Source organism: Scyliorhinus torazame, chromosome 2, assembly GCF_047496885.1.
Source record: "Scyliorhinus torazame isolate Kashiwa2021f chromosome 2, sScyTor2.1, whole genome shotgun sequence".
In the NCBI taxonomy this organism is placed as follows: Eukaryota; Metazoa; Chordata; class Chondrichthyes; order Carcharhiniformes; family Scyliorhinidae; genus Scyliorhinus; species Scyliorhinus torazame.
The window spans coordinates 148,631,211-148,645,470 of NC_092708.1; the positions used below are offsets into that span (position 1 = coordinate 148,631,211).

The 14,260-nt window shown below is 47.2% G+C and overlaps 1 protein-coding gene across 1 annotated transcript in view; it reads left to right on the top strand.

Moving 5' to 3' along the window:
- Positions 1-5,552: 5,552 nt before the first annotated feature.
- Positions 5,553-14,260, top strand: part of wdr75 (WD repeat domain 75) — a 54,051-nt gene continuing 45,343 nt past the window's right edge. Inside the window, exon 1 of the mRNA XM_072478003.1 lies at positions 5,553-5,716. Within this exon, the coding sequence (XP_072334104.1) occupies positions 5,622-5,716 (95 nt within the window). The 5' untranslated portion in view covers positions 5,553-5,621. The remainder of the gene's footprint in view (positions 5,717-14,260) is intronic.

Below are 14,260 nucleotides of genomic sequence, written 5' to 3' on the forward strand. Positions count from 1 at the left end.
GGGAGGGGCCCTTTGAAATCGATGCTGAGGCGCTCAAAGGGCCGGGATGCCTTCACCAGATGCGCCTTGTGTGCAGCTTTGGTAATCTCTGCCTTGATGCGGCTGAAGGCCAGGCGGGCCTCAGTTGTCAGGGGGAAGATGGTGGCTTTGATAAATGGGCGGCCTTTGTCCGCATAGTTGGGGCATAATATGAAAAGAACCCGAGGCATCGGGTGGGGGAGGGGGAGTTGCAGGAGGGGGCGCATGCAGTCGGGGTCGGGCCCTCGGACTCCGTATTCCACGACATAGCCGAGGATGGCCAGTCGGGTTGTGCGGAAAACGCATTTCTCCTTGTTATAGGTGGGATTGCGGGCTTGGGCGGTTTGGAGAAAATTCTGAAGATTGGCGTCGTGGTCCTGCTGATTATGGCCGCAGATGGTGACATTGTCCAAGTACGGAAATGTGGCCCGCAGCCCGCACTGGTCCACCATTCGGTCCATCATTCTTTGGACGACTGAGACCCCGTTGGTGACGCCGAAGGGGACCTGGAGGAAGTGGAAGAGGCGGCCGTCTGACTCAAAGGCCGTGTAGTGGCGATCTTCCGGGCGGATTGGAAGCTGGTGGTATACGGACTTCAGATCTACCGTGGCGAACACCCGGTAATGTGCAATCTGATTAACCATGTCCGCTATCCGGGGAAGGGGGAAGCATCGAGTTGCGTGTATCGGTTTATGGTTTGGCTGTAGTCTACAACCATCCAGTTCATTTCCCCGGTCCTGACGACCACCACTTGGGCTCTCCAGGGGCTATTACTGGCCACGATGACCCCTTCCCTCAAGAGCCGCTGGAACTCTGACTTGATAAAAGTCCTGTCCTGGGCACTGTACCGCCTGCTCTTGGTGGCAACGGGTTTACAGTCGGCGGTGAGGTTCGCGAAGAGCGGGGGAGGGGCGACCTAAAGGGTCGCAAGGCTACATACGGTGAGAGGGGGTAGGGGCCCGCCAAACTTCAGGGTCAGGTTCCTGAGGTTGCACTGGAAGTCCAGTCCTAACAAGAGAGGAGCACAGAGGTCAGGGAGGACATATAGGGGCGATTCTCCGATATTGAGGCCAAGTGTTCGCGCCATCTTGAACGAGGTCGCGTTTCACGATGGCGCAAACAGGGCCCGAACACGGCCTATTCTGGCCCCCACAGGGGGCCAGCACAGCGCTGGAGCGGTTCACGCTGCTCCAGCGTCCTTACGCGGCACCAAATGGGTGCTGCGCCAACCCGCACATGCGCAGTTGGGGCAGCCCAATCCTGCGCATGCGTGGAGAACGTCTTACGCACGCCGGCCCCTCACCAACATGGCCGTGACGTCCTTGCAGTTGCAGTTTCGAGCGAGTACCTTCAGATCGCGTAGGTATTCCTCCAGCGATTCCACGGGGCACTGACGACGAGTGGTGAAGAGATGCCACGCGAACACTTCTTCACCGGCCTCACGTACTGCTTTTCAGGATCGCGACCACGTCTGCGTACGTGGTCGCTTCCTCGATCTGCACGGAGATTCAGTGGCTCACCCGGGCGTGGAGGACACTCAGTTTCAGTTCCTCGGTGACAGTGGGCGAGGAGGAGGCGGCGAGGTAGGTCTCAAAAGAGCGGAGCCAGTGCGAAAAAATTCCTTTGGCTTCAGCTGCCTGTGGGTCGAGTTCCAGTCGATCAGGTTTGAGGGCTGCTTCCATAGCGATATTGTAACTGATTAAATTGATGCGACCATGGGGCTGGTTTAGCACAGGGCTAAAGAGCTGGCTTTTAAAGCAGACCAAGGCAGGCCAGCAGCACGGTTCAATTCCCGTACCAGCCTCCCCGAACAGGCACCAGAATGTGGCGACTAGGGGCTTTTCACAGTAACTTCATTTGAAACCTACTTGTGACAATAAGCGATTTTCATTTCATTTCATTTCATCAATTCACACGAGACGGAGAGTTGAAGTGAACTGTGGTTTTAAGCAGCTAGAACTGTGCCTGCCTGCGACTGCTCTGTACTGAGTGCCGCCTACAGGCTGCAGCTCCATATACCTCCCCCAAGGGGCAGAGCCACAGGCGGAGCCCACAAGGGCATCAACATAATACAATACAATGTAATGCAATTACAATGGTGAATGGTAGCAGTAATACATTCACCACACTACGGGTGCTCCGGTTTCCGCGCACAGTCCAAAGATGTGCAGATTTAGTGGGGTTACAGGGATACGGTGGGGGGAGTGGGGCCTAGGTAGGGTACTCTTTCAGAGAGTCGGTGCAGACTCGATGGGCCGAATGGCCTCCTTCTGTACTGTAGGGATTCTACGGACTGTATATTCCTCAATCAACATCACAATACATAGAACATAGAACATTACAGCGCAGCACAGGCCCTTCAGCCCTCGATGTTGCGCCGACCTGTGAAACCACTCTAAAGCCCATCTACACTATTCCCTTATCATCCATATGTTTATCCAATGACCATTTAAATGCCCTTAATGTTGGCGAGTCCACTACTGTTGCAGGCAGGGCATTCCACGCCCTCACTACTCTCTAAGTAAAGAACCTACCTCTGGCATCTGTCCTATATATATCTCCCCTCAATTTAAAGCCATATCCCCTCGTGCTAGACATCACCATCCGAGGAAAAAGGCTCTCACTGTTCACCCTATCTAATCCTCTGATCATCTTGTATGCCTCAATTAAGTCACCTCTTAACATTCTTCTCTCGAACGAAAACAGCCTCAAGTCCCTCAGCCTTCCCTCATAAGATCTTCCCTCCATACCAGGCAACATCCTGGTAAATCTCCTCGCACCCTTTCCAACGCTTCCACATCCTTCCTATAATGCGACAACCAGAATTGCACGCAATACTCCAAATGCGGCCGCACCAGAGTTTTGTACAGCAACATGACCTCATGGCTCCGAAACTCAATCCCTCTACCAATAAAAGCTAACACACCATACGCCTTCTTAACAACCCTCTCAACCTGGGTGGCAACTTTCAGGGATCTATGTACATGGACACCGAGATCTCTCTGCTCATCCACACTACCAAGAATCTTACCATTAGCCCAGTACTCTGTATTCCTGTCATTCCTTCCAAAATGAATCACCTCACACTTTTCTGCATTAAACTCCATTTGCCACCTCTCAGCCCAGCTCTGCAGCTTACCTATGTCCCTCTGTAACTTGTAACATCCTTCCGTACTGTCCACAACTCCACCGACTTTAGTGTCATCTGCAAATTTACTCACCCATCCTTTTACGCCCTCCTCCAGGTCATTTATAAAATTGACAAACAGCAGTGGCCCCAAAACAGATCCTTGTGGTACACCACTAGTAACTGGACTCCAGGCTGAACATTTCCCATCAACCACCACCCTTTGTCTTCTTCCAGCTAGCCAATTTCTGATCCAAACTGCTAAATCACCCTGAATCCCATGCCTCCGTACTTTCTGCAATAGCCTACCGTGGGGAACCTTATCAAACGCTTTACTGAAATCCATATACACCACATCAACTGCTTTACCCTCGTCCACCTGTTTGGTCACCTTCTCAAAGAACTCAATAAGGTTTGTGAGGCACGACCTACCCATCACAAAACCGTGTTGACTATCTCTAATCAAATGATTCCTTTCCAGATGATTATACATCCTATCTCTTATAAACCTTTCCAAGACTTTGCCCATAACAGAAGTAAGGCTCACTGGTCTATAGTTACCGGGGTTGTCTCTACTCCCCTTCTTGAACAAGAGGACAACATTTGCTATCCTCCAGTCTTCTGGCACTATTCCTGTAGACAATGATGACATAAAGATCAAAGCCAAAGGCTCAGCAATCTCCTCCCTAGCTTCCCAGAGAATCCTAGGATAAATCCCATCCGGCCCAGGGGACTTATCTATTTTCACACTTTCCAGAATTGCTAACACCTCCTCCTTATGAACCTCAAGCCCTTCTAGTCTCGTAGCCTGTATCTCAGTATTCTCCTTGACAACATTTTTTTTTCCTGTGTGAATACTGACGAAAAATATTCATTTAGCACCTCTCCTATCTCCTCGGACTCCACGCACAACCTCCCACTACTGTCCTTGACTGGCCCTACTCTTACCCTAGTTATTCTTTTATTCCTGACATATCTATAGAAAACTTTAGGGTTATCCTTGATCCTACCTGCCAAAGACTTCTCATGTCCCCTCCTAGCTCTTCTTAGCTCTCTCTTTAGGTCCTTCCTAGCTAACCTGTAACTCTCGAGCGCCCTAACTGAACCTTCACATCTCATCTTTACTTAAGCCTCCTTCTTCCTCTTGACAAGTGATTCAACTACTTTAGTAAACCACGGTTCCCTCGCTCGACCACTTCCTCCCTGCCTGACAGATACATACTTATCAAGGACACACAGTAGCTGTTCCTTGAACAAGCTCCACATTTCAATTGTGCCCATCCCCTGCAGCTTCCATCCCTATCCGATGCATCCTAAGTCTTGCCTCATCACATCATAATTGCCTTTCCCCCAGATATAACTCTTGCCCTGCGGTATATACCTCTCCCTTTCCATCACTGAAGTAAACGTAATCGAATTGTGGTCTCTATCACCAAAGTGCTCACCTACCTCCAAATCTAACACCTGTCCTGGTTTATTACCCAGTATCAAATCCAATATGGCCTCGCCTCTCGTTGGCGAGAAACACATTATCTGACCTTATCCATAAGACCATAAGATATAGGAGCGGAAGTAAGGCCATTCGGCCCATCGAGTCCACTCCACCATTCAATCATGGTTGATTTCAACTCCATTTACCCGCTCTCTCTCCATAGCCCTTAATTCCTCGAGAAATCAAGAATTTATCAACTTCTGTCTTAAAGACACTCAACGTCCCGGCCTCCACCGCCCTCTGTGGCAATGAATTCCACAGACCCACCACTCTCTGGCTGAAGAAATTTCTCCTCATCTCAGTTCTAACTCTGTTATCACATTGCTGTTTGTGGAAGGTTACTGTGTGCAGCTTGGCTGCTAGCTGTAACAGTGACTTTGAAATTGTTTCACCAGCTGTAAAGCTCTCTGAGATGTCCATTGGTCACGAAAAGTACAACATAATGCAATTCTTATTTTATTTACATTTGCGAGCAAATTTAAATCCTATGGTATTAAAGGGAGAGCGGCAGCATGGATACAAAATTTGCTAAGGAGCAGAAAATCCCCACCCCTCTCGTTGTCACTCTTGTTTATTCACCTGAGGAAGGAGCTGCGGTCCGAAAGCTATTGATTCGAAACAAACCTGTTGGACTTTAACCTGATGTTGTAAGACTTCTGACTGTGCTCACATCATGACTCCTGTTGTAGGCACCGCCCCCTTGCTTGGCTCGGTCCCGCCCCTCTCTGACTCGCACTCCCCACTCATGACGCCTTTAGGCCCCGCCCCTCTCGCTGCCTCTGGGCCCCGCCCCTCTCGCTGCCTCGAAGCCCCCTTCTCCCTGCCTCTCAGTCTGGTCGCTTTTGCAGCCTTTAGGCCCCGCCCCGTCACGGTCTCTCGGCCCGCGCCTCTAGGCCCCGCCCTTCTCGTTCTAGGTCCCTCCCCTGCTGCGTTCCCCCTCGCAGCCCACGTGACTGTGAGGTAAGGAGTCAGAGGTCGGGGAAGATGGTGGAAGGAGTCGAGCCGGTTGATGTGCGCGTGGTTCGCTGTGGCGGCAGCAGAATCAACTACCGGCGGCCCGTCTTTTCGGCCGACAGCAGGTGAGCGCTGTCCCGAGCTGCTCCGTGCCGGCTCCTGGGCACAGTCCAAGGCTGCGAGCGGAGAACCCGCTGGAGAGAAGCTGTCTGCAGCCACGCGGTGTCTGCCTGTGCCCGGTTCTGGGGTGGAAGTGGCTGGGGTTCGCCCTGACTCCCGGGAAGCTTCAGTATCGGGGAGGGGAGGCTCTGATTTACATCTGCAGTTAGCAGAGGCAGGAAGGACCGAGTGTCTCTCCAAGTCCTGGTGCTAACAATTAGACTACATTAACCTGCCCCAGGTTGGAATGGGATGCTCTATGTGATGCCCTGATTTTATAATGGGGCCTGTTGTTTATATGTTTTAGTGGTCTCAACAGATCCTTGCACTTTACTGCTGGCAGATTATCCAAAATTCCAAATGACGGAACAGTCGTACTTGTTACAGCGCTGCGCTTCTATCTGTAATCAATTGAAGTAGCCTGCAACTGATAACTTGGAGCTCCTGTTTATTGTGACTGACAGTGACTTTGAAATTGTTTCACCAGCTGTAAAGCTCTCTGAGATGTACATTGGTCACGAAAAGTACAACATATTTTATTGCGTCTTAAATTTTCACAAATATTTACACAGTTAATTTCAGTCAAGTGATTAGTTCCTGGTCAAATTGTGAATTGATGTTTTAATAGTTGCATTTTAAAAATTTATTTCATTGAAAAATTGTAAATGTTTTGGATGAAAATCAAATCCTTGTACCAGTAAGAGTACAACTGTGCTGAACACCACCATTGCTGTACTCTTCCAGGCCAAATTGTATTGTGTAAAATACTTGCAACAGACCCTACTAAATGCACCTGTACACATAAGAGCAGTTTGCATATTAATATAGTGGCATTCACATAGTAAAATAACCCAGTGCTCTTCACAGAAGAGTGATCAAGCTAAAGTTTGTGACAATGTGCAACAAGTAGCAACAGTCAGTAACGATTGAGCTCTGGATTTCAGGAGCTTCAGCAGTAACTGCAGTCACTGGTGTGTCAGGCTGAGAGGAACATGAATACCCTGATTTGAGAGGTGGGGATGCTGTGACTTAATAGTGTGCAGAGAGTGAGGAATTGGGTGAGAGCCAGAGGGTCAAATTGTACCAGGCAGGTAGTACTGGATCTCCTGAGTGCATCTTGCTCTCCAAATGACATTCAATTCTGAATACTCAGAATGTAGCCAGAGGAAAGGCCCTAAGGTCTATAGATGCCATTCCTATCCAGGGCAGATGTGAAGATTAAGAAAGCAATAGTAATAGGAATTAAATCGTTTTGTAATTTGTTGTTGGGATGTGATTGCTGCTTACAAGGCCAGAATTTCTTGCCAATCCCTAATTGCCTTTGAGAAAGTGGCTGCAGCGTTGGGGCAAATATATGATATAGATTCACCAACAGTGCTGTTGGGGGCAGGAATTCCAAGATTTTGAGCTCGACACAGTGAAGTAATGGTTCCAAGTCAGGGTGCTGTGACCTGGAGAGAAAATTGCAGTTTGTGGTCTTCCCACCTATCTACAGTCCTTATAGATGGTAGAGGTCTCGGGTTTGGAAAATGCCGATGAAGGAATCTTGGCACGTTGGTGCACTGCATCTTGCAGATGATGCTACTGAATGTTTTAAGATGGCTGATGGGGTGCTGATCAAGTGGGCTGCTTTGTTCTGAGTGGTGTTGAGCTTCTTGAGTGTCGTTGGAGCTGCACATATTCGGGCAACTGGAGGGTATTCCATCACATTTCTGACTTGTGCCTTGTAGAAGGTGCTGAATTACTTGCTGCAGAATTCCCAGCCTCTGAATTGTTCTTGTAGCTATGGTATTTTATGGCTGGTTCAGTTAGGATTCTGATCTGTGGTAACTGCCAGGATGTTGATGGCGTGAGGTTCATTGGTGGTAATGCCATTGAATGTCAAAGTAAGATGGTTAGATTTTCTCTTGTTGATCATGAGGCCCATCAACTCCATACTCCAGAATACCTTGATCCACTGCAATTCGCATACCGCCACAACCAGTCCACAGCAGATGCCATCTCCCTGGCTGTACACTCCTCCTCGACAACTTGTATCAGACTACATCAGACTCTTATTTATTGACTACAGCTCTGCCTTCAACACCATAATTCCAGCAAAGCTCGTATCAAAGCTTCAAACCTAGGACTGGGCTCCTCACTCTGCAATTGGATCCTTGACTTTCTGACCCATAGGCCACAATTAGTAAAGATAAACAAGAACACCTCCTCCATGATGGTTCTCAATACTGGGGCCCCACAAGGCTGTGTACCGAGACCCCTACTGTACTCCCCATGCACAGGATTGTGTGCCAAAATTTGGCTCCAACTCCCATCTCCAAGTTTGCTGACGACACCACCGTAGTGGGTTGGATCTCGAACAACAATGAGTCAGAATACAGGAGGGAGATAGAGAACCTAGTGGAGTGGTGTAATGGCAGCAACCTCTCCCTTATTGTCAGCAAAACTAAAGAGCTGGTCATTGATTTGAGGAAGCAAAGTACTGTTCAAACCCCTGTCTGCATCAATGGTGCCGAGGTGGAGATGGTTGACAGCTTCAAATTCCTAGGTGTGCACATCACCAACAATCTGTGTTGGCCCACCCACATCGACACTGACCAAGAAAGCACAACAGCACCTTTACTTTCTCAGGAAACTAAGGAAATTTGGCAGTTCCACATTGACTCTTACTAACTTTTACAGATCCACTATAGAAAGCCTGATATGGCAACTGTTCGGCGTAGGACTGTAGGAAACTACAGAGAGTCGTGGACACAGCCCAGTCCATCACACAAACCCGCCTCCCGTGCATTCACCTCCCGCTGCCTTGGGAAAGTGGACAGAATAATCAAAGACCCCTCCTACCCGGCTTATTCACTCATCCAACTTCTTCCATCGGGCAGGAGATACAAAAGTCTGAGATCACGCACTAACAGATTCAAAAACAGCTTCTTCCCCACTGTTACCAGACTCTGAAATGACCCTCTTATTGACTGATCTGATGTCTTCACACATCTTCTCTACTGAGTAGTACTACACTCCTGTATGCTGCACCTGATGCCTGTGTCTATTTATTCACATTGTATATTTTTATATTTAATGTTTGCCCAATGGGTTATCTTTTCATGTACCAAATGATCTGTCTCAACTGTACCCAGAACAATACTTTTCACTGTACCTCGGTACACATGACAATAAACAAATCCATCCATCCATGATCATTTCCTCGCACTTGTGTGCCATGAATGTTATTGCCACGTTTCAACCCAAGCCTGAATGTTCACTGAGTCTTGCTGCATGCAGTATCTGAGGAGTTGCAAATGATAATGTACTGAACATTGCAATCATCATTGAACATCCCCATTTCAGACCTTATGTTGGAAGGAAGGTAATTCTTGAAGCAGCTCATGATGGTTCAACCAAGGAAACTATCCTGAGGAATGCCTGTAACACTATCCTTGGACCACTCGAGGAACAGATGGGCATTTCTGCAGCCGCCGTCAGCCTGACTCCTTGATAATCGAATGTTACCACCCTGGTATTGGGGTTAAGAATGTCACTGAACAGCTGCACAAGATTCTGAGGGGAACAATCAGCGGTCATGGTGCATATCGGTACCAGTGACATTGATAGGAAGAAATTACAAATAGATCCTCAAAGATTACTCATGCTGCCACGCTTCTGAGTACTGTGACAAAGGAGGAGATAGTTCAGGTGACTATGATTCAAGATGATATCAGAGGGTTTTTGTCCTGGGGAACTGGGAATGTGGTACCTGTACAAGTCGGGAGGTTGTACCTCAGCAGGGCAGGAACCAATATTATGGTGGGAAGATTTGTTGCAGTTGCTGAGGAGAGTTTGGCAGGAGGAGATAGGAGTCTGAGCATAGATTCGGAAGGAAAATAGAGAAGAAAAATGGCGAGGAAGTATGGCAGGCTGAGGAAACAAAGGCTAGAAAATAGCCAACAAAGGAGCTGTTCATTCATTAGTGGTATACTCTGATACAAGTGTTCTAGTATACAAGGCCGATGAGCAGAGGAGGAAGACACTCAAAAATGTATTTGAAAGTTTGCTTAAAGGGCAGGGAGGGCAACTCAACATTCCTGATAACAGGATAGTCAGATAGTTGAGAGTTTTAAAAAAAAATAAAAATAGGTTACAATATTGATGAAGGAAACAATTTCAGATGTGAGGAGCAATGATACATAAGAACTAGGAGCAGGAGTAGGCCATCTGGCCCCTCGAGCCTGCTCCGCCATTCAATGAGATCATGGCTGATCTTTTGTGGACTCAGCTCCACTTTCCGGCCCGAACACCATAACCCTTAATCCCTTTATTCTTCAAAAAACTATCTATCTTTATCTTAAAAACATTTAATGAAGGAGCCTCTACTACTTCACTGGGCAAGAAATTCCATACATTCACAACCCTTTGGATGAAGAAGTTCCTCCTAAACTCAGTCCTAAATCTACTTCCCCTTATTTTGAGGCTGTGCCCCCTAGTTCTGCTTTCACCCGCCAGTGGAAACAACCTGCCCGCATCTATCCTATCTATTCCCTTCATAATTGTATATGTTTCTATAAGATCCCCCCCCCCATCCTTCTAAATTCAAATGAGTACAGTCCCAGTCTACTCAACCTCTCCTCGTAATCCAACCCCTTCAGCTCTGGGATTAACCTAGTGAATCTCCTCTGCACACCCTCCAGTGCCAGTACGTCCTTTCTCAAGTAAGGAGACCAAAACTGAACACAATACTCCAGGTGTGGCCTCACTAACACCTTATACAATTGCAGCATAACCTCCCTAGTCTTAAACTCCATCCCTCTAGCAATGAAGGACAAAATTCCATTTTCCTTCTTAATCACCTGTAAACCAACTTTTTACGACTCGTGCACTAGCACACTCCGGTCTCTCTGCACAACAGCATGTTTTAATATTTTATCATTTAAATAATAATCCCTTTTGCTGTTATTCCTACCAAAATGGATAACCTCACATTTGTCAACATTGTATTCCATCTGACAGACCCTAGCCCATTCACTTAGTCTATCCAAATCCCTCTGCAGACTTCCAGTATCCTCTGCACTTTTTGCTTTACCACTCATTTTAGTGTCGTCTGCAAACTTGGACACATTGCCCTTGGTCCCCAACTCCAAATCATCTATGTAAATTGTGAACAGTTGTGGGCCCAACACTGATCCCACCACTAGCTACTGATTGCCAACCAGAGAAACACCCATTAATCCCCACTCTTTGCTTTCTATTAATTAACCAATCCTCTATCCATGCTACTACTTTCCCCTTAATGCCATGCATCTTTATCTTATGCAGCAACCTTTTGTGTGGCACCATGTCAAAGGCTTTCTGGAAATCCAGATATACCACATCCATTGGCTCCCCGTTATCTACCGCACTGGTTATGTCCTCCAATGATTCCATTAAATTAGTAAGGCACGACCTGCCCTTTATGAACCCATGCTGCGCCTGCCCAATGGGACAATTTCCATCCAGATGCCTCGCTAGTTCTTCCTTGATGATAGATTCCAGCATCTTTCCTACTACCGAAGTTAAGCTCATTGGCCTATAATTACCCGCTTTCTGCCGACCTCCTTTTTTAAACAGTGGTGTCACGTTTGCTAATTTCCAATCCGCCGGGACCACCCCAGAGTCTAGTGAATTTTGGTAAATTATCACTAGTGCATTTGCAATTTCCCTAGCCATCTCTTTTAGCACTCTGGGATGCATTCCATCAAGGCCAGGAGACTTGTCTACCTTTAGCCCCATTAGCTTGCCCATCACTACCTCCTTCGTGATAACAATCATCTCAAGGCCCTCACCTGTCATAGCCTCATTTCTATCAGTCACTGACATGTTATTTGTGTCTTCCACTGTGAAGACCGACCCAAAAAACCTGTTCAGTTCCTCAGCCATTTCCTCATCTCCCATTATTAAATCTCCCTTCTCATCCTCTAAAGGACCAGTATTTACCTTAGCCACTCTTTTTTTTGTTTTATATATTTGTAGAAACTTTTACTATCTGTTTTTATATTCTGAGCAAGTTTACTCTCATAATCTATCTTACTCTTCTTTCTAGCTTTTTTAGTAGCTTTCTATTGCCCCCTACAGATTTCCCAGTCCTCTAGTCTCCCACTAATCTTTGCCACTTTGTATGCTTTTTCCTTCAATTTGATACTCTCCCTTATTTCCTTAGATATCCACGGTCGATTTTCCCTCTTTCTACCGTCCTTCCTTTTTGTTGGTATAAACCTTTGCTGAGCACTGTGAAAAATCCCTTGGAAGGTTCTCCACTGTTCCTCAACTGTTTCACCATAAAGTCTTTGCTCCCAGTCTACCTTAGCTAGTTCTTCTCTCATCCCATTGTAATCACCTTTGTTTAAGCACAAAACACTAGTGTTTGATTTTACCTTCTGACTCTCCATCTGTATTTTAAATTCCACCATATTGTGATTGCTCCTTCCGAGAGGAAACTATCGCGGATACATTCTATAAACTCCTCCTCAAGACTGCCTTGACCGACCTGGTTAAACCAATCGACATGTAGATTACAATCCCCTATGATAACTGCTGCACCATTTCTACATGCATCCATTATTTCTTTGTTTATTGCCTGCCCCACCATAATGTTACTATTTGGTGGCCTATAGACAACTCCTATCAGTGACTTTTTCGCCTTACTATTCCTGATTTCCACCCAAATGGATTCAACCTTATCCTCCATAGCACCGATGTCATCCTTACTATTGCCCGGATGTCATCCTTAAATAATAGAGCTACACCACCTCCCTTACCATCCACTCTGTCCTTCTGAATAGTTTGATACCCTGGATATTTAACTCCCAGTCGTGACCATCCTTTAACCATGTTTCAGTAATGGCCACTAAATCATAGTCATTCACGATGATTTGCGCCATCAACTGATTTATCTTATTCCGAATACTACGAGCATTCAGGTAAAGTACACTTATGTTGGCTTTTTTACCTCTGTTCTGAATCATAACACCTTGATCAGTAACCTCTCCTAAGTTATATTTCCTCTTAACCTTTCTCCTAATTTTCCTTGTCGTTAAACCCATATCTTCATGTAACAACCTGCCATGTCGCTTACCATTAATGTTTTTATTTCCCGTTTTATTCCTTTTAGTATTACTGGTCCTATTCACTGAGCTCCCCTCAGTCACTGTACCTTTTACTGTCGCCCTTCTTGATTTTTGACTATGGCTTCTCTGCCTTACACTTTCCCCCTTACTGCCTTTTGTTTCTGTCCCTGTTTTACTACCTTCCAACTTCCTGCGTCGGTTCCCATCCCCCTGCCACATTAGTTTAAACTCTCCCCAACAGCTCTAGCAAACACCCCTCCAGGACATCGGTTTCAGTCCTGCCCAGGTGCAGACCGCCCGGTTTGTACTGGTCCCACCTCACCCAGATCCGGTTCCAATGCCCCAGGAATTTGAATCCCTCCCTCTTGCACCATCTCTCGAGCCACGCATTCATCCTATCTGTCCTGACATTCCTACTCTGACTAGCTCGTGGCATTGGTAGCAATCCTGAGATTACTACCTTTGAGGTCCTACTTTTTAGTTTAGCTCCTAACTCCCTGAATTCAGCCTGTAGGACCTCGCCCCGTTTTGTACCTATATCGTTGGTGCCTATGTGCACCACGACAGCTGACTGTTCACCCCCCTGCCCCAGAATGTCCTGCAGCCGCTCCGAGACATCCTTGACCCTTGCACCAGGGAGGCAACATACCATCCTGGAGTCTCGATTGCGTCCGCAGAAGCCCCTGTCTATTCCCCTTACGATTGAGTCTCCTATCACTATAGCCCTGCCATTCTTCTTCCTGCCCAGCTGTGCAGCAGAGCCAGCCACGGTGCCATGAACCTGGCTGCTGCTGCCTTCCCCTGGTGAGCCATCTCCCTCAACAGTATCCAAAGTGGTATATCTGTTTTGCAGGGAGATGATCGCAGGGGACACCTGCACTGCCTTCCTACTTGTGCTCTGTCTTTTGGTCACCCATTTTCTATCTCCCTCAGTACCTTTCACCTGCGGTGTGACCAACTCGCTAAATGTGATATCCACGACGTCCTCAGCATCGCGGATGCGCCAAAGTGAGACTATCCGCAGCTCCAGAGCCGTCAAGCGGTCTAACAGGAGCTGCATCTGGACACACTTCTTGCACGTGAAGGAGCCAGGGACAGTGGACGTGCCCCTGAGCTCCCACATCGCACACGAGGAGCATGACACGGGTCTGGATCTACCATCAAATCAGGCCACATATAGGTTGAACTAAAAGGAGCAATTGCACTACTAGAAGTATGTCAAAGCGCCTAAAACAGTCCGAAGGAGGTAAGCTTGCAGATATTTCGGCAAATTGCTGAAAGTACAGAAACAAAGGCAGTAACAGTCGAGAATTTCAACCAGCCTGATATTAACTGGGATACATTCAGTATCAAATGTATAGAGGCTACAAAATTCATAATGCATTCAGGAGAAGCCTTTTAGCCATTACACAG